General features: G+C 41.9%; 1 protein-coding gene and 1 long non-coding RNA gene across 2 annotated transcripts; one reads left to right on the top strand and one right to left on the bottom strand.

The window, feature by feature from the left end:
* The first annotated feature begins 97 nt into the window (after window positions 1-97).
* On the top strand, window positions 98-1,728 carry LOC114154164 (uncharacterized). Its single transcript, XR_003597507.1, has 2 exons — window positions 98-643; window positions 1,229-1,728. It is a non-coding gene; the product is annotated as an uncharacterized LOC114154164 (long non-coding RNA).
* A 6,960-nt stretch (window positions 1,729-8,688) lies between these two features.
* neff1 (neuronal intermediate filament family member 1) lies at window positions 8,689-15,679 on the bottom strand. The gene is made up of 4 exons (XM_028034400.1): window positions 14,723-15,679; window positions 12,787-13,104; window positions 12,096-12,220; window positions 8,689-10,507 (listed from the first exon to the last, which is right to left on the bottom strand). The coding sequence occupies exons 1-4, from the start codon at window positions 15,473-15,475 to the stop codon at window positions 10,141-10,143; spliced, it is 1,563 nt and encodes a 520-aa protein (XP_027890201.1). The 5' UTR covers window positions 15,476-15,679; the 3' UTR covers window positions 8,689-10,140.
* Between the last annotated feature and the right edge of the window lie 9,118 nt (window positions 15,680-24,797).

The raw sequence follows: 24,797 nt of genomic DNA, 5'->3' as shown, positions 1-24,797 counted from the left end.
CAAATCAATGACAAGGAGATTTTCCGGTTTTCAAAATAAATGTAACGCAACTTTAAAGTGCTTTATAGTAAAAATAAAAGAACGACGATGAAAGAATCACGATAAAAACATGACAAGAAAAGTAAATGTCACATAAGAGGAAAGGATTCTGGCAGCAGCTTTCTGGATTTTTTTCCTTTCTTTTACAGAGGCCTGTATGAAAAATATTGAAATTGTCTAACCTACTGAATTTTTATTTTTAAACCGGTTTTTATGTCCTCTTTAGACTAGGGTGACCAGACGTCCCCGATTTCCGGGGACAGTCCCCGTTTTAGATGGCCTGTCCCCGGCTGAAGCGGTCCCCGGAAAAGTCCCCGATTTTAGCGTTTTATGAATGAGGGGAAAAAAAGTTTCCTCTAGATTGTTATTACGGTAGCCGGAGACTCCATATGACAGGGAGTAGAAAGCGCGAGTGAGCGTGTTGCGCGCAACAGCAGCAGTTACGGTAGCCGCTCGCGCTACTGTTGACGTTCCAGAGAAGAGCAGCAGAGCGAACAGCCAATAAAAATCAAGAAGAGCAGCGCGCGCTGCCAGGAAGGACAACAAGCTGTAAGAGGAGAGCTGGAGTTTTGAGCAGCTTCCAAGGGAACTGACCTGTGATATGGTATGTGTGAATCAACGTGTTTAGTTTGAACTGGGCTAATCCTGGCCGTCATAAAGCTTTGGTTCACGGTAAAATAAAACTAAACTTTTCTTAAACACAAGACGAGAGCGCAATGAACAGCTACAGAATTAGCCAGAGTGTGAGAAATAGTAACAGGACGGTTGTTTTGGAATTAACTGGTGGTCAGTGGGTTGTATTTTCAAAGCTAGATATGAGTTTGGACATATTAAAGTTTCTCACAAAAAATGGAGTCAGTGACAGGAAAACTGAATGAAGAAGAACACAAACTGAAACTGATGAGGATGGAGAGATAATCTCTTCTGTTCGTTTAGCTCCAAACAATTTATTTATTTGTTTATTTAGCTAAATATGGCATTTTTGACATTTCATCAGCTGATGAAAAAGGTTAATATTTATACTAAGATTTTACCAGGAAGAATCCAGCTCCTCATCTCAAAATAACCAAATTCTAAAAGAAAACAAATCTAATTTTATTTATTAAATTGTAAATTTTCATTTTGTCATATGTACATTCTAATGTTTTGGGGGAGATTGAGATGATATTATGTCTCTGTTTTAGAATAGTGGCAGACTGATAAAATGTGAGACAGGAGGAAAATATCCTGATAAACTGAATGAATGAAGAAAACAGGAAAACTGACAAAGCTGGAGAGAAATATGAAATATAAACATTATTATTATTTAATTGTGTCTTATATGTTGTATTTTAAGTGTTTCTCTTTGCTATCACCTGTGGTGTTTTCAGTTTTTCACATAATCTTTTCTGCTCTTATTCTATCCAGACCTCTATGATCATGTGGCTGATGGCTCTTCAGACCCAGGAGGGTTTGCAGATCCAGAGATGAGCTCATGTTGGTGGACTTCCTGACCAGAGTTCACTCATCTCAAACACACACAGTGTCCTTACATATCAGCTACATAACTTTACACACACACCTCCTGTATTTATGGACAGTTATGTGTCCATTCATGCACAACATTCACAGGTGGACGAAGTTGTTGGTGTCTTCTGTTAATGACTGAAAAACCCAAAGTGGCACTGAAACAACTTGACACAAACAAAAGTGATAAATGAAAATTTACTGAAAATTAACCAATAAAAATCAGACATAGTTTTTAAATGAGGTTCAACAGAATAAGGAAATGTCAGATCAAGGTGACTACAGTTGCACAGATTATTCTGAAACTTAAGGTCCACAGGACTGGAGCCGATCTCCCTGTCTGTGGCTGCAGGAAGAAAATTGAAGAATTCAAGAGAATTATGATACGAATGGTTACTAAAAGTCCAGAACAGCCAAGTCCAGAAAGTAAAGGTGAACTCTGAGGTCAAGGTGGACTTGATGTGAAATGACCAAGGAGGAAAGCAAATCATAAAAAAGTGAGGCTGAATTTACCACACAGGTTCTGGGAGAGATGAGAGAAAAGGAACATCAGCTCTTTGGTCACAGACACAAACATGCTAATAAGTTTTAACTACCATCATTTTAATTGAGCCACAATTTAAAAACAGTGTCTGACTTTCATCAGTTTTGTCAGTAAACAATTTTTTACTACTTTTGTCACTTTCAAGTTACTTCTGTTACCATTGTGGGCTTTTTGTTCATTAACAGAGGAACCAACTATTTATTTACTTTTTTCACTTCATGGGAACGAGATACGATACACCATTTAACATTTTGACAATTTTTTACAATTATACAAAACCAATCTAATGTAAGTTTCACATCAGCTTAAAGTGATAAAAGACGTTTTTTGGTGAATGAGACCAAATTGAATCAATCTATTGCCTGCATTTCAGCTTCTTTTTTTTCTACAGTGTGAAAAAAAACTGATGTAAGAATCATGTCAGAAAACATGATCATGGGCATAAACTCTGCATGTGCTAGAGTTTATTATCTGTAGTGACCGGGATTGTAAAAACTGAGAACATGCTATATTTTGACAAAAGCACTGGGTCACAAATCCTGAAATTCAGATGATTCAATCACTTCCAACACCTCTCAGTTCTGAATTTAGTTTAGTCTAACTTACCATAGTTTACTTTAATTTCAGTAGTTTAGCGTAGCTTTAGTTTAGTCTAGCTTAGTTTAGTTTATTTATTTCAGACATGTTCACATTCACAATTCAAATACCATTATATACATTTAGATAAACGTATTTTATCCTGTCCCCTTTCTTTTATACGTCTTGCTCTACGTACGTTATTCTTTATATACAGAAAAGAAGAAAAGTCTGTTTGATAAGATAGGTGATACTGACACTATGTGGTTGAATTTCTTTTTTTTATTATTATCATTTTCAGGAATCTGATGTATGAGGTCAGTTTATTTTGTGTTACACCCCACAGTTTTATGTATTGAGAAACATGCCCATGTTTCTAAGGGTTACGGTCATCGTTTGAAGTCCTTAAAAATAAAATGACGGTATAAAATATACTGTAATTTCCACCTTTAACACTAGATGGAGGCATAAGCTGCATAAAAGGCGCTACGTGTGGCTGTGGTCGCTCTGCGGCCTGTCAGCAACCTTCAGACATAAATATTTAACAACCTACCGGTGTTGCAGCAGGACTGGAAGAGGAGAGAGCTCTCTGCAGCCCAAATACAACAACTCGACTGCAAACCGTCTGCAGGTTCTCATGAATGACAGTAACCAGACAGCACCCACCCACTCAATATCCTCCATAACCCACTATAGAGCAGAACCATTTACAACTGACTAGTTTAGTCCATGAGTTCGACTTTGACAGCCGTTTGGTTATTGAGAATACAGAAGTAAACTTGAAACATTCAAGTATTAGAGAAAAGTAGTGTTCAAAATAGTGAGACAAGATGCATGATATTATATACAGGGGAGGAGCGTCGGGGGGCGGGGGGGGGCGGAGGGCGACCCAAACCTAGTGGGCCCTGATGGGAGGCAAAATATGACTTCAGAGATCCAAGGGTCTGATGAGATGGAGAAAGTGACCCACTTGGTGCCCCAGTAGATGATATAGTAGGCTGCCCCAGTCATTGTTGCCTCATGGTTGCTAAAACCTTTACAAGACCTTAGTGACATCATAGTGGGTGTACAATATTGAATAAAATGTTCTGTTACATGACTGGCTTCATTTTCACTCTTACATTTAACTTTATGACACACAAAATTACAAGTGGATCGGCCATATTGTCTCCAAGTGTATTCTGGGTAAACCTTGTCACCAGCCGTCCACCAACGTCATCATCAGTTACTTGGCAACAGATGGCAAACTAGCTAGCTAGAGCATTTTTACGGACTAAGTTAACAGGAGTCGGAGCTCCATGGAGCGGGAAAGTGAAAAGGATGGAAAGAAGAGAGGAAGGAAAAGCCAAAAACTGGACGCATATTTTGTTCCCCGTCTTGGAGATGAACCGGACTTTTGTTGGCCGCTATTCAGACCCGCCAAAACTGACAGCCTAGCGAAGGAGCCGGACTGGTTACGGGTAGCAACTCTGCTATATATATATATATATATATATATATATATATATATATATATATATATATATATATATATATATATGGTAATTTCCCTGCTGGGATGGATAAAGTAATACTATTCTATTCTATTGTATATTCGTAATTAATCGTATTTCTGCAAATCCTATCGCTCTCACCATAGACAAGTGTTCGATTTTACGGTGAGAGACAGACTAGCAAGATAAACATGTTCTGTTTTGTTGCTGTTTTATGGTCTTTCTTAGCTTAGATTCGTGTAAAATCCACCTTGCAAACAAAACGAGCAGCTTCATCGGATGACAACGAGATACCACGGAGAAAATTGTGCAATAATATCACAGCTCTCATACCCGCACCCACCCCACAGAACAGGACTGCAGTGCTTTTAGGTTAAAACTGTCTGGTCCTTTGCTGCAGTGCAGCCGTCGTGGCGTGACCGTCCCAGTCCTGCGCTGGACGGCCGCTTCGCTCTTTCTTGCTTCCCGAGACTCTGAGTCACAGACACGCCAACGTGTCTTTGGGCCGGGGCTCCTCGAGAAGAACTGCGGGGCTCTGGGACATCTGCAATGCAGGAGTCTAAATTTAGCATCAGAGGTTCGGGGAGAGGAGGAGAAGGAGAGACAGACACGGAGACAGAAGAAAGACGAGAGGACGGGAAACAACGACGGCGCCGTTGTTCTGCAACCGAGGTCCACGTGTTTCACTGCGCCAACTTTTCCCTTAATTCCTCAAAACCGCCAGTCCCGTTTGTTTGTATGAACTGTGAATTAAAATAAACAAACAAACAAAAAATATCGGACTGCTGAAATCTTCAAGAGTAGAAATCACACAGAAAGTGAGACATGAAGAGTATTAACCAGGTTTCCATTCACTGTAAAATGATGCAAATTGAAATTACGAAAATAAATGAAACAGTAAATTTTGAAGAAAAAAAAGTTTCTAAAACAAAACGTTTTTGAACTACTATGAGGTGGGGTTTTTTCTTCAGCCGTATGGAAACTGTTTTTTACGTCACGTGATCAACAGCCGGATGTTAGTACTGGCGAAAGCAACGAAAAGGACAACAGGAAGTAGGAGGATGATATTTGTTTGTGGAAGTTTTTGGATTTTTTTTTTTTTTTTTTTTCAAATTGTAGCTGGCTCTCAGAACTCACATCACATAGTTAATAAAAAGTTGTGTGCCAATCCAAGGTGTTGAATCCATAACTTTTCTGTAAAATCACTGACTAGTTTCCCCAAAATGCCACATCCGTAGCCACTCCCAAGTATAAGGGGCTTGTTGGAGTAAAGGAGTAACTCAACATCTCCAGACTGCAGCAGGAATGCTGCGCTGCTGTGTTTATGGCTTCATCTCAAATTGTCCCTGGAGAGCAGAGCGGAGGGAGAGGCTCCATTATGTATGCACCTGCATGACAACAAAATCTGCTGACAGCTGCAGCTGAGGATGCGCAGCAGATGAAGGACGAGCCCACAGAACGTCCAGCCGGGACCACCGTCCCCCCCCCCGCGGAGCTGATCGGACTCTAATTTTCAGTAAGCGTGCTCTCTGAACCGGTCCGTGCTGAGTCTGGACTTTCTGCGTCACCGCCGGGAGGCGACTGTCAATAAATGTGGGCTCAGACAACAGAGCAGACTGCTGACAGAAGCACCGCTTCTCGTTCTCCTTAAGGTATCCAGGGTGTGGTCCGAGGCTGTCTGTTGGTTTCGTCCTGCAGATTCAGGTCCAGATCTCCATCCATGTCCCGTTGGGAAATTAATTTTACAGCCAGTCACAGTGAGAACAAAAGAAACAACAATGATTAATATTTTACGTATGCAAGACATGGCACTGAATTCCCCTGCTTCAACCGGTGGAGGTTAAAAACTCGAAAACTTGTCGACCAAAAACATAAGAGTGCTGGTGTGGCTAAAAAGGTGAACAATAAATAAAGCAATTAATACCCAATACTTAATTTGAAATCAATAAGAGGCAAAAACATACAATTCAAATTATGTACGATTACAAACTGTTCCCATCAACTACAACACTAACAACGTCTCCCCCTGACTAGATGAAGGAGGGAAATAGCGCGTAGCATTAAAGGAATGTTTATACTTATTGTTCCAAACAGAAGGGAATCTAAACCCACAGGGTCAAAGGTGAAACTCAGTGGTGAGGCTGATCACTGGCATTCACCGCATAATTGCGCAAATTGGAATTACAAAATAAATAGGATTAATGGAAACACATCAGTTTTAGGGAAAGAAGCTTTTTGATAAGAATTTTTTTTTGGTGCTAGGATGATTTTTTGTCGTATCAAAATTAGTTTGTTTCGCAAAACTGGAATGGAGACACTTTTTGCATCACACAAGTCACATAATCAAGAACCGGATGTTGCTACTGGCGAAAACCACGGGCAGTGGTAGGAGGACGATGATGCGGCCTGTTTTTTTTAATGACTTATCGCGTGAACTACGTTATTCATGTGTGATTTTAATTGCGTTTTTTATGTAATGGAAACATGGCAGTTGCAAAGCCGTGTTTTTTCGACAGTCGCGGAATATTGACAAAGTTGTTTTGTGCGCATTGGTAATGGAGACGCAGATACTGACAGATGGAGTAGAATTAGCTTGTTTTCAAAGTGCGATAGTTGTACAGCTCACAAATACAGACATTCACAGTTACTGGTAAAGCAGTTTTTGTCTCACACCAAGATTTCCTGACCTACCAACATAAAAGTCAACATAGATCCAAGATAAAATTTATGATATGCACATCAGAGTTCTGTCTACGTTGAATTTAGCCATTTTCCAAAGACACAAAATACATCGTTGCAAAGTATTTCTGTGTTTGCATCAAACTTCAGCTTATTGCAGCAAAGTTTACTTCCATCAGTGATAAAAGGGTGTTTCAGGTTCATCCCCACTTTGACTGGAATAATTTGGTAGTCCTTAATACCAATAAAAAATTTTAAAAATACTTCGACTGGCAGATTATTTCACTTATGATATGGGAAAAATGTCTTGCTAAAAGTGAAATAATCTGTCAGTGGAAATGGTACTGATTTCGTCAATAAGATTTACTTACAGAAAACACACTCCTGCATCTGGCTGAAAAGTTGAGTTAGCCTTAGTTTAAGTGTACTAAGATATTTGCAACTAGAAAGTGGAACAAAAACACTCTGTAAGATTTTGTGTTTTCTGCAGTGCAGGTGTGATAATCGAGATCTGCGAGCTGTTACGTATAAACTCATTCCTTTCTGCACTTAATAAAAATGTACTTAGATTTTTTGTCAAAAAACAAAAACACTCTCCACTGTACCAAAGAAAACTAAGAACACAAAAAGTAGCATAGTCACAAAGAAAAAAAAAAAATCAGCTTGTGATTAAGTTGTTGCTACTGACAAGCTACATGCTGGTGCTGGAACCTGCCGTCCATCTTGCTCCACCCGGTGTGGGCGCCGGCAGACAGGAGCAGGGATGAGCCAGCAGGAACAGCCTGGAGACTTTATCCAGCTTGCTCAGGAGCTATCGACTGCAGCCTGCGAGGTAATGATGCAGGCGGCGGAAGGAGCCAGACTGGAAAAATGATTTCTCGGCCATCTCCTGCCGTTTTCTCGCTCTGCCGTGTGCAGTCGGTAAAATGAGTCTAAAAAGTTGGTTAGGGCATTGTGTTGGAAAGGCTTAATGGTTAAGAAAATAAACAGAAGGGGATTCAAAAAGTAACGCAGCTCAGTCGGTGTTAATTTATTAAGATGATCTGAAATGTAAAAAGTGGCTGCTTCCTTATTGATTTATCCAGAATTAGCATTTTACTAGTTGCATGATAAGTTGTCAGTGTGTGTCGACTGAAAATGACATGAGCTGTGGTTCAAAAAAATGTGGTTCATCACAGTGAAATTTTGTATCAGCAAGGGAGATAATATGTTCACACAACTGCAGGTTGGTTTGGATACATTTATTCCTGTAAAGGGACAGTGTTATGTAAAATATACCTTTTGTTTTTATTGTTTTTGCTCACATCGGTCAGTGAACGGCCCAGGAATCGCTCCATAAAAAACAGCAACAAAAAAACATTTTTATCATCCTGCAAATTTCTGGAATTTCTTGTCAGCCATCAGTTGACGGCTGTAAAGAAAACCTTCCTAACTACAGGCTGGTCTGGTCTGAGGAATGGCTTCACAAATGGTAGATAGTTAAATATTGTGCTTGTTAAGCAAAAATGCAATCAGCCTCATTAATAAAATATCACGCTATATTTCTGTCGAACCAGAAGTTGTAATTCTCTGACCAGAGCAGCCGTCCTGCTTTGAATCAAAATGTCCTGGTATTATTCTATATATTTAGCAACAATCATGCTACTATATAGAGTTATTCTTGTTTCTTTAGCTGATAGTGGTTAGTCACTACTTGCCACCTTCTTTCAGATTAAACTACAAGGTCAGTCAAATCACTACATGGCGTTTTAATAAATTAGATGTAAGAAGTTGTTTTTTTTAAACTGTAAAACGTTTTAATATTGTTGATCATTTTTATTCAACTATAAACACAAGGAGAGTGGAGAAAAGTTTTGTTTATTAAATGTCTTTATTTGGCTTTGAGAGGAAACAGCAGCATGTACAATCACAGTTGTTTAGCAGAATCTGAAAAGTGTCAGCAACTCCTCTGTCGTACCGGGAACAAGTGAGGTTCAGGTGGAAACGAGTTTTATTTTACTTTCTTTTATGGTTAAGGCAAGGTTGTTCTTTTTCTTCTTTCTTTTAAATGTAATTTGATTTCTTTAACTGAACACACAACAAGCAAGGAGTCTTTCTCATCCAGCTAATAATCAAGCTCCATGTGTCAGGCCATGCATTCAAACCAGTTGCTTGATTCATTTGCCAAAACAAAACCTGGGAAGACAAACAAAGAACAGCAGCGATGAAAAGGTTCCAGGGCATTGTGAGAGAAAGTTATGGTGAATATAGCCCTTATTAATGACTCTACACCACAAAACCCATCATCTAACCCACTCTTTATATATCCAGCGTAACTAAACAAAGGGGCTACTGTGTTAACGTGAGATTAAAAAGAAAATGCTTTTCTTTTTCAGTGATGTGTAGCAGATTCTTCTTGACAAATGAATCAATCAAAGGTAGGGATCGGTTATAGTCACCCGCCTCCCAAAAGAAATACACATCGCAGCAGTTAAAGCTCCACATTTTCATCCACATGGATGCACACAGCGGCAGCGCTCCTCCTCTCTTACACACTGCACGGCCTCACACACACACACACACACACACACATCTTTTTCCAGGCTCAGGGTTGCAAGGCTGCAATAAATAAAAGCGGGACGAAAGTGGAACAGAGTGGACTGAAATGAGTCGGAGCGCCTGAAATGTGGGTTTGGGGGGGAAAAAATAAAACCTAACCCACATGGAAGCATTCTTTGTTTTTCTGCTAGTATTCCTGCCTTAAAGCTGACATTCACATTCAGGACCGAGCTGGTGGGGTGTGGGGGGTGCTCTATGATAAAATCCTTCCCCAACTTGTATATGTAAAAATCAAATAGCACCATAATAGTTGGACTGGCTGCTTCACATGCTCCAGGATCTGTGCGTTTGTCTTTCAAAGTCTGTGTGCTGACTGCGGTGTTGCCTCTGAGGTGGACTCGCTGTTTGCTAATGTGAATATGGATCATCTGTGGCACAAAACACAGGAGGAAACATTCACACCTGCTTCTCATCTTTTACCTTTTTGTGGTAAACATGCTAGTAGCCCTCTGCACTTCAGAGACGTGAAAACGGTGGACAGTGGACTGAATAAATACTTGAACTATTTTACAGCTCACTAATGCTATACTTCTCCATCTAAAGTGATCCCGTCTGACCCGGCGTGGAGGTGGAAGGCATCTGGAGCGGGTGGATGTGAGTGAATGGGTGGGGAAAACACGGAGGGCGACGTGAACAGGAAGCAGACCCAGAGGTGATCGGTGGGATGAGAGATGAGTTATTGATGCTGATGACGACACAAGCTGTTTAGCTCTTGCTGCTCTTCCCGGTGGAGCTCTCCTTCTCCTTCTTCTTCTCCTTTCCCTTTGGCTTCTCCTCTTCCTCCTCCTCTTCTTCTTCTCCCTCTCCTTCTTCCTCCTCCTCTTCCTCTGCTTCTCCCTCACCTTCCTCCTGCTCCTCTCCCTCTTCTCCCTCCTCGCCCTCCTCCTCCTCTCCTGCTTCCTCTTCTTCCTCCTTCTCCTCGTCTTCTCCTGCCTCCTCTTCTGGCTTGGGCTTCCTGTAAGCTCCGAGGGCGTAGGCGCGGGCCGATGTGTAGGACAGACCGGGATAGCCAGACTGGACCATAGCGCTGCCCACTGAGCTGAGGCGGCACTCCTCGCCTTCCAGAAGCTTCCTGTACAGACAGAGAGGCAAACGGGTGAGGAGGGGGGAGGACGATGTCTCCTTGGAGTGTTTGTCATCTCAGTATGTTTTAAATGAAGAACATAATTGCCATGTGATGTGAAGGATGATTGAAAGCTTTTCCATCAGAAAGGCTGACTAAATACTTCATGTTTCACTTAAAGGGGCAGTATTATGTGTTCTCCAGCCACATCAAATCATTTTGTAGGTAACTATGTTACCTTCAGTTGTTATAAAAATCATATATGTGTTAAATATGAAAGAAATTTCACTTTGTAATCGAACGCCTGGAAATTGGGCCTCTGTCTTCCACATCTTTCTGAAACTCTGCCTTCAGGAAGTCATCACAACACGGCTCCTCTATAAATTCTTTAACAACATTTTTACCAGAGCTGCACTGAGAAGTTGCTTCTATAATGAACTCAGCTGATGTTCAGTTCCACCAGGTGTTTGCTAATTGCTGCTAGCTAGTCTGAAGGAGCTGATTGGGGGAGTCATGGGGGAGGGCTGCTCTGTGAGGTGGAAACTTGGAAACTGCAGTTCTGAGGAGGAGCTGTCCCTCGAAGGCGGAGCTAGGTCCACCCATGTGTTTTGCACAACTGAATGGTTGTCATAGGGGATTAAAGGGTTTCCTAAACATTCGTGAAAGAATCAAAGCAACACTCCAGGTGTGCTTTTGATGAGGCAATGGCATTATAACATGGTGTAAAGCTAAAAAAGTCATTTTTTTAGCTCTAAAAATGTAGCAGCAAAGGTAAAAGTAAAATTATGCCCATAATCAGGATGTCTTAATTGTAATTAATTACAAATTCATATCTAACTTTGTAAGCTTGGAAAATACAACTGATAGGCAGCTTATAAACAAACTATATCATAAATAATGAAAGAACAAATGTCCCAAAAAATATTCCACAGCATCTAGCCAAATATTAATTGTTGATGTACTGTTGTTTTTTTTTTAATTGTGACTTGCTTGCAAAGTAAATTGCCCATAAAGATCTGAATCTAAATCATATCATATCATATCAAGGCTATATTCTTGGGTCACTTTTTTCTCTTCTAATCGTTTCTAATTGGAAAGAGAGAGATTTCCATCACAATCATTAAATAACAGTATAAACATTAAAGGTTGTAGGTAAGGATGGAAGCAGAAAGCCCAAGTGATTTTTTTCACTCTGCCTTTAAGGGCTTTTCTTTTATGGGCCACTGTTTGTTTCAATTGAGAACAATGACAAAATTGAAGAAAACCAGACCACGCACAACCTCAAATAATAAAAAAACATCACATAAAAACATAAAAATGGGAGGATCACATAATTCACAAGTACAAACAATTTAAATCAGTTCTACTTGGCTTACATACTCAGCTTAATTGGTCAGAACCTTAAAAAATGTATTGTAGAATAATCCATCCTCACAAATACAACGGTAACCTGCAACCATTACTTCCTGCTGTTTTAAGTTCTTATCTAAACAATAAACCATGTAAAGGAGCTGTTAATGACTTTACTGGTTTATTAATGCTTTGTAAGGGTTATGGTTCACTTGGGTCACTCTCCCTGAAAGGAAACTAATCTGACCTGTAAGCGGCGATCTCGATGTCCAGCGCCATCTTGACATTCAGCAGGTCCTGGTATTCACGCAGGTGACGAGACATCTCTCCCTTGGTGCTCCGCAGGGCAGCCTCCAGCTGCTGGATAGTGTCCTGCACACAACCACAGTTTCAGAATGAAATCTGGGTTCACAATTTAGAAAAGGCTTACAAGGGCGGCAGCCCAGGGCTTCATGTTTTGTGGGGTCCCAAAGACTTTTCTTTTCTTTCTTTGTTTTTTAATTTTTACAAAGGTGTGTTTTGCAAACATTGTACTTTATGTAAAACTCACAAGCAGATATCTTGTGAGTTGTATTCATTTTTGGGTATTTTTATGAATACAAACAATATTCAAGTATTTCAAAATTATGAAATTATGGTCGATTTCTTTGGAAACAACATGGAGTTATTGGCTGGGGGACGTATTAGATCTTTCATGCATCAATTCATACCTGCTGATATGTAGGACTGTGTGTTAATGGACTGTAATTTGCAATAATACAATATGTTTTTCTGTAATAGATTGGGCACCAAAACTGCCTCCAGCCCAGGGGCCCACATCCTCGTAAATTCGGCCCTGACAATAGTGATCGTTAATAAAAACGTTTCTTAATCTATTGCTTAGCGACTACCTCTTAACAAACTCACCTCATTCGATAAGCGATAAATAATTCACTTACTTGCATCTCTCCAATTTCATTGTTGTGACGGTCTTCCATCTCGGCAATCTGCCTCTCCAGGGCTTCGTTGTGGCCCCGGAGGGCCTCGATCTCCAGGGTGCGGGCTTGCACCTGCCTACGGTACTCGCTGAGCTCCTCCTTGGAGTGCTTGATGGCGTCGTGGTTGCGTGCGGCGGCCTCTGTCACAGTGGCAAACTTGGAGCGGTACCACTCCTCGGCCTGGACCTGGTTCCGGGCCGACAGGTTCTCGTACTGAGCCCGGATGTCCTTCAGGGCTGCAGCCAGGTCCGGTTTAGTCATGTCCATCTCCACTGACACCTTGAAGAAGGAAAGAGGATAATAATAAGAAGATGTTCCGGCTGCAACATGAACTCATTGAACCCCAGAATCACCAGACTGCTTCATAGCTGTTATATCACTGATTTCAGGTTCAGACATTTAGGAAAGTAAAGTGTTTCAAAGTCACTGATACTATAAGTCTTCCCTTTTCTTCTTTTTAAAAAAAAAAAAAAAAAAAAATTATGTTAACTATTTTTGTTTCACTTGGAAGTATAAATTTTAAAGTGAAATTTGATGTAATTCTGAGGTTACATCAAACTTTGGGATTAAGACATAAATGTTAAGTTCCACCGGAAGCGTCCCAGATGACTGTTTAAGGATGCATGAGGTGAGCTGAGTCCTGATCCACTGAGCTGATGCAGGCCAGATGGATGGGCTGCTGACTCAGACTCCATGCTGCAGTCCACAGCTTGCATGGCTATCATCCCTTCCCTGCAGGGCAATGTAAAGACTGGACTAATCTACCCAGCGTCCATTACTGGTTAATTACTGACTAATTTAGCTAACAGTACTGTATGTTGTCACTTTTCTTTGGTCACATTCTGACAAAACTAGACTATTTTGCCTAGTTTTAATACTTTTGTTTGTTTTTTTTTTACACATATGGTGAGCTAGAATTAACTTGTAATTTTTTTTTTTCATCTGCAAATGTCTGAGCTGTGCTGCTGCTGTCGCTTGAAATGGAGCCGCATCCTTCACACAGTCTGCGCCTCGCCGTCCCTCAGGACGACCACACCCCTGGATTTACGAGTCATTATTCCGGATTGTATCCGCGCTTTTCCACCTTTGACATTAAGCAACGAGTACGAGCACTTCTTAAATCTCGCTCATTGTTACTTTACTGATTTAACAACTTTTAAAGTTATGTGTCTCACTACATAGAACGTTACATGCGACGCAGCAGGATATGAAGGTCATAAAATTCATGTAAATTGTAAATTGATTGTGTCAAATTAACGATTTTTTTTTTTTTTTTTTTTGATTAAGGCAGCTTCGTGACGCTGCGCGCGCGGCTGCAGCAGCGCAGGTCGGAGGAGGGCGTGATGGCGCGTGGTGCTGAAACGGGACTGCAGAGTCAGCGATTTCCCGGCGCAGCAGCGGTCAGAGCGAAGGGCTCTGGACAGGAAAATCTGTTCGAAACGCCTACAAGTTAGACCTCACCTGGTCGCCTTCTTCCTGGTCGCTCGAGCAGGATAATAACACGTGATTTTGGTGGTTAGCTGAGCTAGAGTCATTGTAAAGACCGTGTAAAATATTACAAATGTGATGCAAACTCGCAGCGCGGTCGGGAATATTAAAAAGTGCGTCACAGCGCGGATATATTCTAAAAGAGAGAGAGAGAGAGAGAGAGAGAGAGAGAGAGAGAGAGAGAGAGAGAGAGAGAGAGAGAGAGACGGGACGGTGATGGGACCTTAACACTGTTTTTGGTGAATGCTCGTTCTGATTTAAACCAGAATAATGTGTGGAAAACGGAACCCAGAGAATTAACTTAGCCCATTAGCTTCACCCTAATCTCCTTTCATCCGCATTTAAAACCTTTTATCACTCTAGACATTTTCTTTGCATGCTCTTTTTTTAGGCAACTTTTCTCGCGCACCTGCGTTGCCTGCAGGGACGCCTGCAGCTCCTGCAGCTCCTCTTCATGAACTTTCCTGAGGAAGGCGATCTCGTCCAGCAGCGACTCCACTTTCTTCTCCAGCTCCAGGCGGGCCAGCGTGGCGTCGTCCACGTCCTTCTGGTAGCCCTTCAGGGCGCCCTCTGCCTCCTCGCGCAGCCTGCTCTCCTCCTCCAGCTTCTCCCGCACGCGCTCCAGCGTCTCGTTCATCTGGACGCAGTCCAGGTGCATCTGGCTCTTCTCGTGCGTCAGCTCCTCCACGCGCGCCCGCAGCTCGCGGATCTCCTGCTCGTAGAGCTCGTGCAGGCGCGACGGCTCGCTGTGGCGCTGGCGCAGCAGCGTCACCTCGGCCTCCAGGACTTTGTTGTGCTGCTCCAGGTTGTGCACCTTCTCGATGAAGGACACGAAGCGGTCGTTGAGGCCCTGCAGCTGCTCCTTCTCGTTGGTGCGGATGATCTTGAGCTCGTTGGTGACGGCGGTGGACTGGGTCAGGTCCATGGCGGAGTCCGGGATGGAGGAGAAGACGCGGCCGGGCGCCGCCGTCCTGCGGTAGGCGGCGGAGGAGACCGCGGAAGGGGAGCCATAAGCGCGGTGGCTGCTGCGGTATCCCGCGGAGTGCAGGCGAGACGGGCTGCCGCCGCCGCCGCTACCCAGACCCACGCGACCTGACCGGGGCGCTTCTCCGAAGATCCTGCGATAGGAGCTGCTGCTGTAAACGTCGCTGGAGTAACTCATGTTTCCTTTACTTCAGGGGGAAGAGAGAAGACAGAGGGAGAGAGAGAGAAAGAGAGAAAGCGCAGCTGTGTGTGCGTGTGTGTTTGTTTGTTTGTGTATGTGTGTGTGGAGCTCAGGAGTGTGTGATGGAGAGTGCGCGGGAAGGACAGAAAGTGAGATGCGAGTGATGTCTGGCCCGGGCAGGTGCTTTTATAGTCGGGGCGCTGCGGAGCATCATTTGACGCAGCAGCAGCGGAAGACGGGTGGGGGGAGGGGAGGGGAAGGGGGGGGGGGAACCTGCGGGCTTTTGCAGAAAGCCTCCACCCTCCTGGGAGACTCCGAGTCACTCATGCAGCTCATCCCACCTTACACTGCAGTTCCTGAACACACACACACACACACACACAGTTTGCATTCGGGATGTTTTCTCCAATTTATTTGCTTGCCAAACTTTTCATATTATTAGTGGGGTGTTTATCTCACTGTGATGATCTAGCAGTCAAATCGTAGATATGTTTTTTGTTTTTTTTTTACCATTTCATGTCGCCTTATGATCTACTCTGTCCACTGCCGCTGCAGTTTTCTCTGCTGGCCCTGCAGAATGCTAAACGGGATCGATGTGCGCAGCCAGAGCGTGTGGTGGTGCGGCAGTCTGAACCCGGTCGCCTCCAGTCCGCATTATGCTGCTCTGAGTCACGAGCCGAACAGTTAGACTAAAGAAGAACATGAGCTTTTTGTTGAAAAGAGTAGAATCTAAAAAACAAACAAACTAGAATCACCTTTTGTTTATGTGTGTGTGTGTTCTGATAATGATTTATATTTCGGAGCACCGACCAGGAGGTCACACACATCCATCACCAGATTTATTGGCTCTGGGAGGAAGTGTGAGGTCCAGAGTCCCGCCCGGACTCCTGGGAGTCTCGATGCTGCGCTGGCCTTGGTTCTGATCCAGGCAGCAGGGCAGGCGGGAGCCGAACCACGCCCCTGTTTTTGGAGAGGAGACGACCCCCACCACGCCGCGGACTGCAGCCTCGCCACCTCCAAACATCCTCCAAAGCGCCTCCGGAGCAGCTGAAGAAAAAAAAAAACGACTGTCTGGCCAACAGCCCGGACAGTCCGCAGTCATCTTAAAGAGAACCTGAAGGCGTCTGGATTTAAAACGAAACCGAAGAAATGGTTTAAGACGGACATCATACATGACTAAGCTACTCGGGGAAAAAAAGATGGTAGTTTAGAATAGGGCTGTAAGCAAAAGAACTCCCTGAAGTAACCCTGGAAAATGTTGCATTTCGTCACGTAGTGATCAGTGTGTGATGGGGGTTTATGCAGAGGTGGAGAAATAAAAAAAAAGTACTCAAGTAAGAATAGCGGGACTTCGATACACATTATTGCTCAAGTAGAAGTGAAAAGTAGTCGTTCAAGAAATTGCTCACGTAAAAATAGACAAGGATTGTGTAAAAGGCCGGGAAAGAGATGGACAGCCAGGCCATGTCCTTCCAATTCCGCTCGAATAAAATCTCGCTTGCAGCAGTCTGGGATTTCTCCCTTTCACTTGGATTCCCGCTAGTAGATTTTCAACTGGGGCCAATCAGTGAACAGAAGGAGAACTTATGAACGATGACGTGTATTTTCCGCGTCGTAGAAGAATTGTAGTCTGCTTTAGCTATTTTTTAATAATCAGACACAAAATTATGAACTATTGTTCAATCTTTGGCATTTTAAACACTAAAATAATAATAATAAAATTAGTACACATAACATAATTAAAAAGCAATAAATTTACGCTGAAGAAACTTTTTCCCCCCAAAAAATATCTATAGTAAGAGTAGCAATACTTCATAATAATATTAAACTCAATTACATTTATTAGCTTATTTGACAAGAACAATGCACACAAACAGCAAAACAAGCAAATGTAACTGAGTATCTAGTTACTAACTCTGGTTTTATGTGGCAGACCTATACAGAGCAGTGTCCTGGTGTGAAGTGAAAGAAAAACAATGCATGATTTTCAACATTTTCATGAACAGAAATCTGAAAAGTGTGGCATGCATGTATACAGCTCCACGTCTCTTCAGGCGTGTTTCTGCTGCTTTTGCACATGAAATGGAGCCTGTGCCGTAGTCTTTCCGTTTCTCAGATATCGTTTTATGTCCTGATTCTGCTTTAAACGTCCGCGCAGTCTCAGTCTCCTCCCTCAGCTGCGTTCCGTGTTCTCTAACAAACTTCTGGGACTTTCACAGAACAGCTGCATTTATACCGAGATTATATCAGACAGATGGACTTATTTCTGAATTAGTGTCCATGGATTTTACACAGTACACATTTCAGTTTATCTGTAAAATCATTCTGTCACGTGACGTTAATGCCCTTTTCTTATATCACATAAAAACCTCAATAAAGAGTTTTGTCATTGCAGTGGGATAAAACGGGAAAAATGTCAACCCTCAAACACTGTGCATTGCGTCCGCAATGTCAATTAAATCCACTAGAGGGCGTCATTGCACCAATAATGCAAAGCTCCCTGATCTCCTACATGAGGAAGCTGTAGCCTACTTGCCGTGTAAATCATGGTATGAAAATGAACGTTTATTTGAAATATAAATCTCCAGTCTGGGATGGGACGGGAAAAAAAACTGCATTCAGTCTGTAGACTGTTGAAGGTGCTTGGCTGAGTTATTCTGCTTTTGAATTAACTTCTGCTGTCATTTTCATCACATCTTAGAGGATTCGTGATGCTTCTATATGTGTAAGATCTACAAAAAAAATTAAGAGGATAAAAACGTAAAATGACGAGAATGGAGTCTTAATATCGCAAGAATAAAGCCATGTATCTAGAGAATAAAATCATAACGAGACAAAAAGTCATAATTTAATGAGAATAAAGTCGAAATCATACAAGAATAAAGTCAGAATTTTTTGGGGGGGAATAAACTGGCAATGCTACAACTTTTATTTTCGTAATTTTATTCGTTGTTTTTCCTTGCGTGGCCCTAAAGCTCCGCCGAAAGCCCCTTTGCAGCCGCTTTAGCTAAACGACGCAAAGAAGCACATTGAGCAAAAATCCTACTAGGAAATCTGCCTTTCATTTCAGGTTCTGATGTCGGGTGTGAACTCAAGAAAACCAAACGCTGAAACTGAACCAGAAGGTGATCAAACAAGGTATTATTAGGTTTTGCACATCCCCCCCCCCATTTTAATCCAGTTCCAGTTTTACTCGTGAAGCACGTTGAACACAACGACGCTGGGCAAAGTGCTGCACGGACCACAGTTAGTAAGAAACGTATGACTCATGTTAACGTCGTAGAACACACTGACCTTTCCAGTTTTTGATTGCAATTCAAGTCGTTCAAGTCTAATGAACTGCTTGAAATGTTACAAAGGCAGGAGTGGCCTGCCAGAGGATAAAGATAAGACAAGCCACTAACTGAAGACTGATGTACATTTCAGAGTTATACAGAAAGGACTTTTTTTTATGGAACACAAAATAAGTTCATTTAAAGTTGTTCGGCAGCAATGGAGGTTGATAAATCTAAGTTACTGCAGAAAGTATCGTGATCCTACAGACAGACCATCATAACACTACAATAAATGTTGGTCTTTCCTACAGAGAAATTGCAAAGAAAATCAAGACGTCAGTGAGTACAGTTTTCTTCACCATCAGGAGGCTCAGAAACTCGGGGAAACTCTGACAGGAAGAGATCTGGCAAACCAAGCCAACTGAATCAGAAGACAAGTCTGAGAGTTAATAGCTTCAAACCAGTGATTGTAGCAATGGTGGACAAAGTACTCAACTCCAGTAGTACTTGAGTAAAAGTGTTAATATACTCATTGTCAAATCTCACTCAACTACATGTTGATCGGGCAAAAGTTTATTCAAGTTAAAAACCTGCTGATGTACTTACTTTTGAAAATACTGAAGTGGTCCAAGTAATTCCAAATCCCATTTGCCAGTGGTTACTATGGTTCCCCTTCTTGTGAGGAGCACAGCGTGTGCTTAGCGGCATTTCAGCAGAGAAAAACAGCAACAGCCGACTACAAAGCTACACTGAGGAACAAGCGTAACTCCTCTACATTTCCTAGAAATGAAGAGTGAAAGACATGCAAATCCCCCCCAAAATAAACACTAAATTAAAGATACTACAAAAAAAAAGTACAATACTCACGTAAATTTTCAACACATTCTCACTCCCGACTCGTCATATATCGACGAGTTGGGACGATTTCTGACCATGCGTCACATATTGACGCGAGGGGTATCCCCTTGACGACTCGGGCAGGGTCATTCAGCGTCACATGTTGACGATTTGAGTAGGTCACATGTTTTACGTGGATTATTGACACGAAGGGTTCTCGTAACCTCTGCCGAACCTTCAAAACCCAACGATTTGGTTAGGTTTAGGGCAAAAAATTACGTTAAAACCCCTCGCGTCACATATTGACGCGAAAGGGGTACCCTGCGAGTCAACATGTCTCGAGGACGGACCGTCCGATGCGTCAATATATGACGAGTTGGGAGTGAGAATGGGTTGAAATGTTCCCTGTTATTGTAGTAATCAAGTCTCAGTCTCATTTGTGAAGTATTTGGGCCTCTTGTTCTAGAATGGAACAAATCTGACCTGCGAAGCAAACGGAGACTCTTATTTTATGTTTTTGGGGTGAAATCTTATCAAACAAAACTTTCCTTTGAACAACATCAAATGTATTTCTCATCTACAAACCGGGTTTCTGCATTCGTCTTAATGTCGTAGAAAGCAGAACCATAAACATCTGGCAACACATCTGGGTTGCCCGTCCTTATTGATCAGTAGCATTCCACAAAAGACCGTCGCTTTTTGTCTTATTGTTTTTGATGAGTTGAGATTAATTTTTTTTTGCACCTTTGACAATTTACAGATCACTTGTAGAAAAAAAGACTTTTGTTCCTTTCAATAAAATCTTGTGTTTAGTTTATTGAGTAGACAAAAAAGTGCAAAAAAAATGTATTAAAACTTTTATTGAAATATACATTTTTGTGTCTTCCCAAGTGCTTTCAACTTATTTTTACTCTGTTGGAAAAAGGCTTAAACACTCACTGATGTAGAACTTCCTCCTTCCTGCTACTAGAACAACCTGCTGCGCCTCCATTCATCTAACAAGTACAAATGTTTCACAGATCCACTCCTACACTTTACACACCCAAACCTTTGTCTAAACAAAAAAAAAAAAAAGTGTCCTTGCATTTTAAACTCTAACGGTTTAATATCGGAGGTGTGTTTGTGCATTCCAGGACTTCCTCTAGCTCAGAAATGCCAGCTCTCCACAGAGGCCCCTAAAACAAGAGCCCCTGTTCCTTTGAAGCTCCTTTCTCTCTGTGGCTTTGATATGCCAGGTGTTCCTCTCAGGTACTATAGACCACTCGCTTTTGGACACGCTGACGGTGTGTGACGTGGCCTCTTTGCTCTCGTCCCCCTGAGATCCCTCTTCTCCTTCATGTGGAGATGTCCATCTGTTAGCTGCAGCACACACCTACTCTCTCTCTCTCTGAGCCGTCCATCCCCTTGATCTGAGCCGTCTTCTGTGATGGAGGACGGCGGTGCAGTTCCATGCAGCCACGCTGTATCTGGCTGCCGTACAGCTTCGACCACATGATGCTCATTTCCTCGATGTGGACCGAGATCCCGAGTCTGAAGAAGTAGTGCTGGTGTTTGAGTGTTTTTTTTTTGTTTTTTTAGCATAAGGTAAAACAATATGGTGCTATCATTTTACTGAATTCCCAAGTTTGTTTGAGCCCTGAAGTCTAAAACTGTGATCTCACACTCCAGTCCTGAAGGACCAGCGACGTTCAGACGTCGCTGGTCCTTCAGTTTGCCTGACTCCAATAGTAGCTTCTTGATGGAGCTCTGTAGAGTGTGACTGCATGCTAGGGAAGCAGGCTAGTCATTGAAGTAAAGTATGTGGAACAAGGGATACCTAAAAGCAGGGGCGCAGTAGGAGGGGGACAGGTTAGGATGATTCCTTTATGGGGGCCTGACAGGGTGTGGGGGGGGGGGGGGGGCATAAAATATATATTCTTTTCTTCATAGAAATAGAAAAAAAACTCAGGTGCTGCCTATTACAAAATTAATCGTACCGTGTTTTTTAAAATTGTTTTCCGAAGTAAAAATTAAATGTTACCGTTCCCAGACCCAGGGTTTTGGTTTTGGGGCCCTTTATTTCTGCTAACAATGTGGATCGGCTGGAATGACCAGTTAGAATATTAGATCATTTGCACACCTGCTATAAACTTATTGCATCTCTGATAGTGCTGTTTACTTTATATATACACTGCCTGGCCAAAAAAAAAGTCGCCACCAAAAAATGGTCACACTGTCTAATATTTTGTTGGACCGCCTTTAGCTTTGATTACATTTGCTGTGGCATTGTTTCAGTAAGCTTCTGCAGTGTCACAAGATTTATTTCCATCCAGTGTTGCATGAATCTTTCACCAAGATCTTGTATTGATGATGGGAGAGTCTGACCACTGCGCAAAGCCTTCTCCAGCACATCCCAAAGATTCTCAATGGGGTTAAGGTCTGGACTCTGTGATGGCCAATCCATGTGTGAAAAAGATGTCTCATGCTCCCTGAACCACTCTTTCACAATGTGAGCCCGATGAATCCTGGCATTGTCATCTTGGAATATGCCCGTTCCATTTGGGAAGACAAAATCCATTGATGGAATGACCTGGTCATTCAGTATATTCAGGTAGTCAGCTGACCTCATTCTTTGGGCACACAATGTTGCTGAACCTAGACCTGACCAACTGCAGCAACCCCAGATCATAGCACTGCCCCCACAGGCTTGTACAGTAGGCACTAGGCATGATGGGTGCATCACTTCACCTGCCTCTCTTCTTACCCTGATGCGCCCATCACTCTGGAACAGGGTAAATCTGGACTCATCAGACCACATGACCCTCTTCCATTCCTCCAGAGTCCAATCTCTATGCTCCCTAGCAAACTGGGTTTTTTGTTTGTTTTTTTGGCAATATTTACATAAAATATGTCTGGATTTACATTTCCAATGAAACACACAACCTTGCAAAAGTATTCACACCCTCTGACCGACAGGGGTTCAAATAGCTTTTTTTCTTCAGAGAAATATAAAAAACAATTGGGGCCTTGTCAATTACAAAATTAATCATATCGTGTTTTTTAAATTGTTTTTCGCAGTAAAAATTAAATGTTACCATTAGGGCTGAAACGATTCTTCGAGTGATTCGAGTATCTCAATTATTAAAATTCCTCGAGGAATATTTATCTGCTTCAAAGCTTCGTTATGTTTTATGAATTAGCACACCGTGTTACGGTCGGGTCATTATTTACGTTGCGCAGCGCTCTCACTTCCGCCTGAGTTGTTGATGAAAGCTAAGTGTTAACAGAGAGAGATTTATTTCCTCTTCCTTCTTCCTTGTTTCTCTAGAAACAACCAATCAGAGGCAGGAGGAGGGTTTTAGCGCTGTCAATCACAATCTTTAGCCACAATAGTAGCTCAGGGAGGAGGTGGAGGAGATTGATCTTTTCACAGATGATCTGTCTCATAACAAAATGTCATGACATAGAAAACTTTTTTTTATATTAGTCATCTACTGAAGCTTGAACCAAATGCAACTACATAGTATTTTTTGAGAAGTCTAGATTGGTTTATGTACATTTTACACGTTGCCTATGACTGTTGCTCGTGGGGGAGAGACCTTCCAGTAAGCTAAAACTAATAAAGAAAATGTAAGCAACCTATTTGCATACTGTTGAATGTAAGATTCATAAGCAGTAAATATTGTGCCAGTATCAGTATTGGACCAAAGAAAGTAAGACAGTTGCAATCCTTTAAAATTGTGATGCTTTTTATGGGTCAAATAGACTCAAGGAATTGGAACAGCAGGGGAGGATTTTTTTGTCATGGGGCCACAAGGTTCCTGGCGGCGCTCCTGCCTAAAAGTTACAGGACTCTGGTCCAAGGAATGCAGTTTGAGACCACAGATCTAAAAAAAAATCCAGATTTATTTGACCCCAATCAGTTTCAGCATCAATCTCTAAATATGATTGATCCGAGAAGAGAAAATAATGTGCAGCATAAATCAAAAACACACGGCTGCATTTAAATATTGACCGCCACGACTGAGCACGGTCACAGGGTGGCCGGGACCATCGTCTTCTCTCGATTAGCTATACCTGATCAAATCCGTTCAGTCCTCGCTCAGGGCTTGGCGTTTCCATCACATGATTCATTTGTCGAGTTGTTTTGTTTGGGTGGGTGTTTCCGCTATGCCGAGTGCTTTAGTGCTGGCTCTCAAGAGTAAGCCTGTGTGTGTGATCGGTCAAAGTGCTGCAGGGAGGTTAAGGTCAAAGTAAGATAGGCATCCAGGTTGTGGATAAGCTGCTAGATTTGACTAATCTGACAAATGAGGGCATGCAGAGGAAGTGCAGTGACCCTGACACACAAGTAAACACCTGCTTACACTACACCGTCAGTTACGTTTTGAATACACACAACTACAGGGAGGTCATGGAAAAGAAATACCCCTTATTGTCCCACAGTGGGTAAATCCAGGAAAGGTTAGTGCGAGGTATTGAACCACCATTGGGTAAAAGTTCAGGGCACTGCCACTACAGATACTGTCAGTCTATTCTGTGATAATGCTAATGCTAAGCTGCAGGGACAGGCAGACAGAGACTAAGCGGTTAGAGAATCTGTTCTTTTTTTTCCTGTGGAAGAAAAGTAAAATAAAAGAGCACTTTGAAGAGTTTTTATGCATATGACTGAAGAAAAGTAGCATTTCTGGATTTAAAGGTGCCTGAATTTTGCCTGCCAAGAAATCTGGGTTGCAAACTACCTAGATAAATGAGAAGACAACAGGATAAAAGGAGATATGGGACATACAAAAAGCAATATTTATATACATTTTGCCTTGTAATCAGATCTCATTCTTCAATCGCCTTTTATTAATGAATGTTCTCTAATTCTCTAAGATTGTTTTATTTGGATCATTTCAGAGTAGAAAGAGGGCAAACACTTCTGCATGTCACAAAGTTTAGATTTTTATCATTTGAAATCTATCAGTTTCTTTCCATGTGATAATTATGCTCTACTTTGGTTGGTCCGTCACATAAAAATGCACAAAAATACAATTATGTTTGTGACTGCAATGTGATAAAACGGGGGCAAAATAACACTTTTGCAAGAAAGTGCGATTTTACTTTTGTTACCGTTTTTTTTAGATTTGAAAATCTCTTCGGTTTTGGAATTTTTAAAAGAGACCTTCATATTCATATTCTTGTTTCTATTTTTATTCTTCTTGTTTCTGCAGTTTTTTTCTGCCTGC

The sequence above is a fragment of the Xiphophorus couchianus genome, chromosome 12, assembly GCF_001444195.1.
Source record: "Xiphophorus couchianus chromosome 12, X_couchianus-1.0, whole genome shotgun sequence".
NCBI lineage: Eukaryota > Metazoa > Chordata > Actinopteri > Cyprinodontiformes > Poeciliidae > Xiphophorus > Xiphophorus couchianus.
This window is presented reverse-complemented; position numbering and strand designations above follow the sequence as displayed.

Excerpts from the sequence above, each read along its gene's own strand:
- neff1 (XM_028034400.1), bottom strand. The coding sequence starts at position 15,475 with ATGAGTTACTCCAGCGACGTTTACAGCAGCAGCTCCTATCGCAGGATC. Across the intron at positions 12,221-12,786 it reads ATGAAATTGGAGAGATGCAA|GACACTATCCAGCAGCTGGA; the intron begins GTAAGTGAATTA and ends GGTTGTGTGCAG. Across the intron at positions 10,508-12,095 it reads ATCGAGATCGCCGCTTACAG|GAAGCTTCTGGAAGGCGAGG; the intron begins GTCAGATTAGTT and ends CTGTCTGTACAG.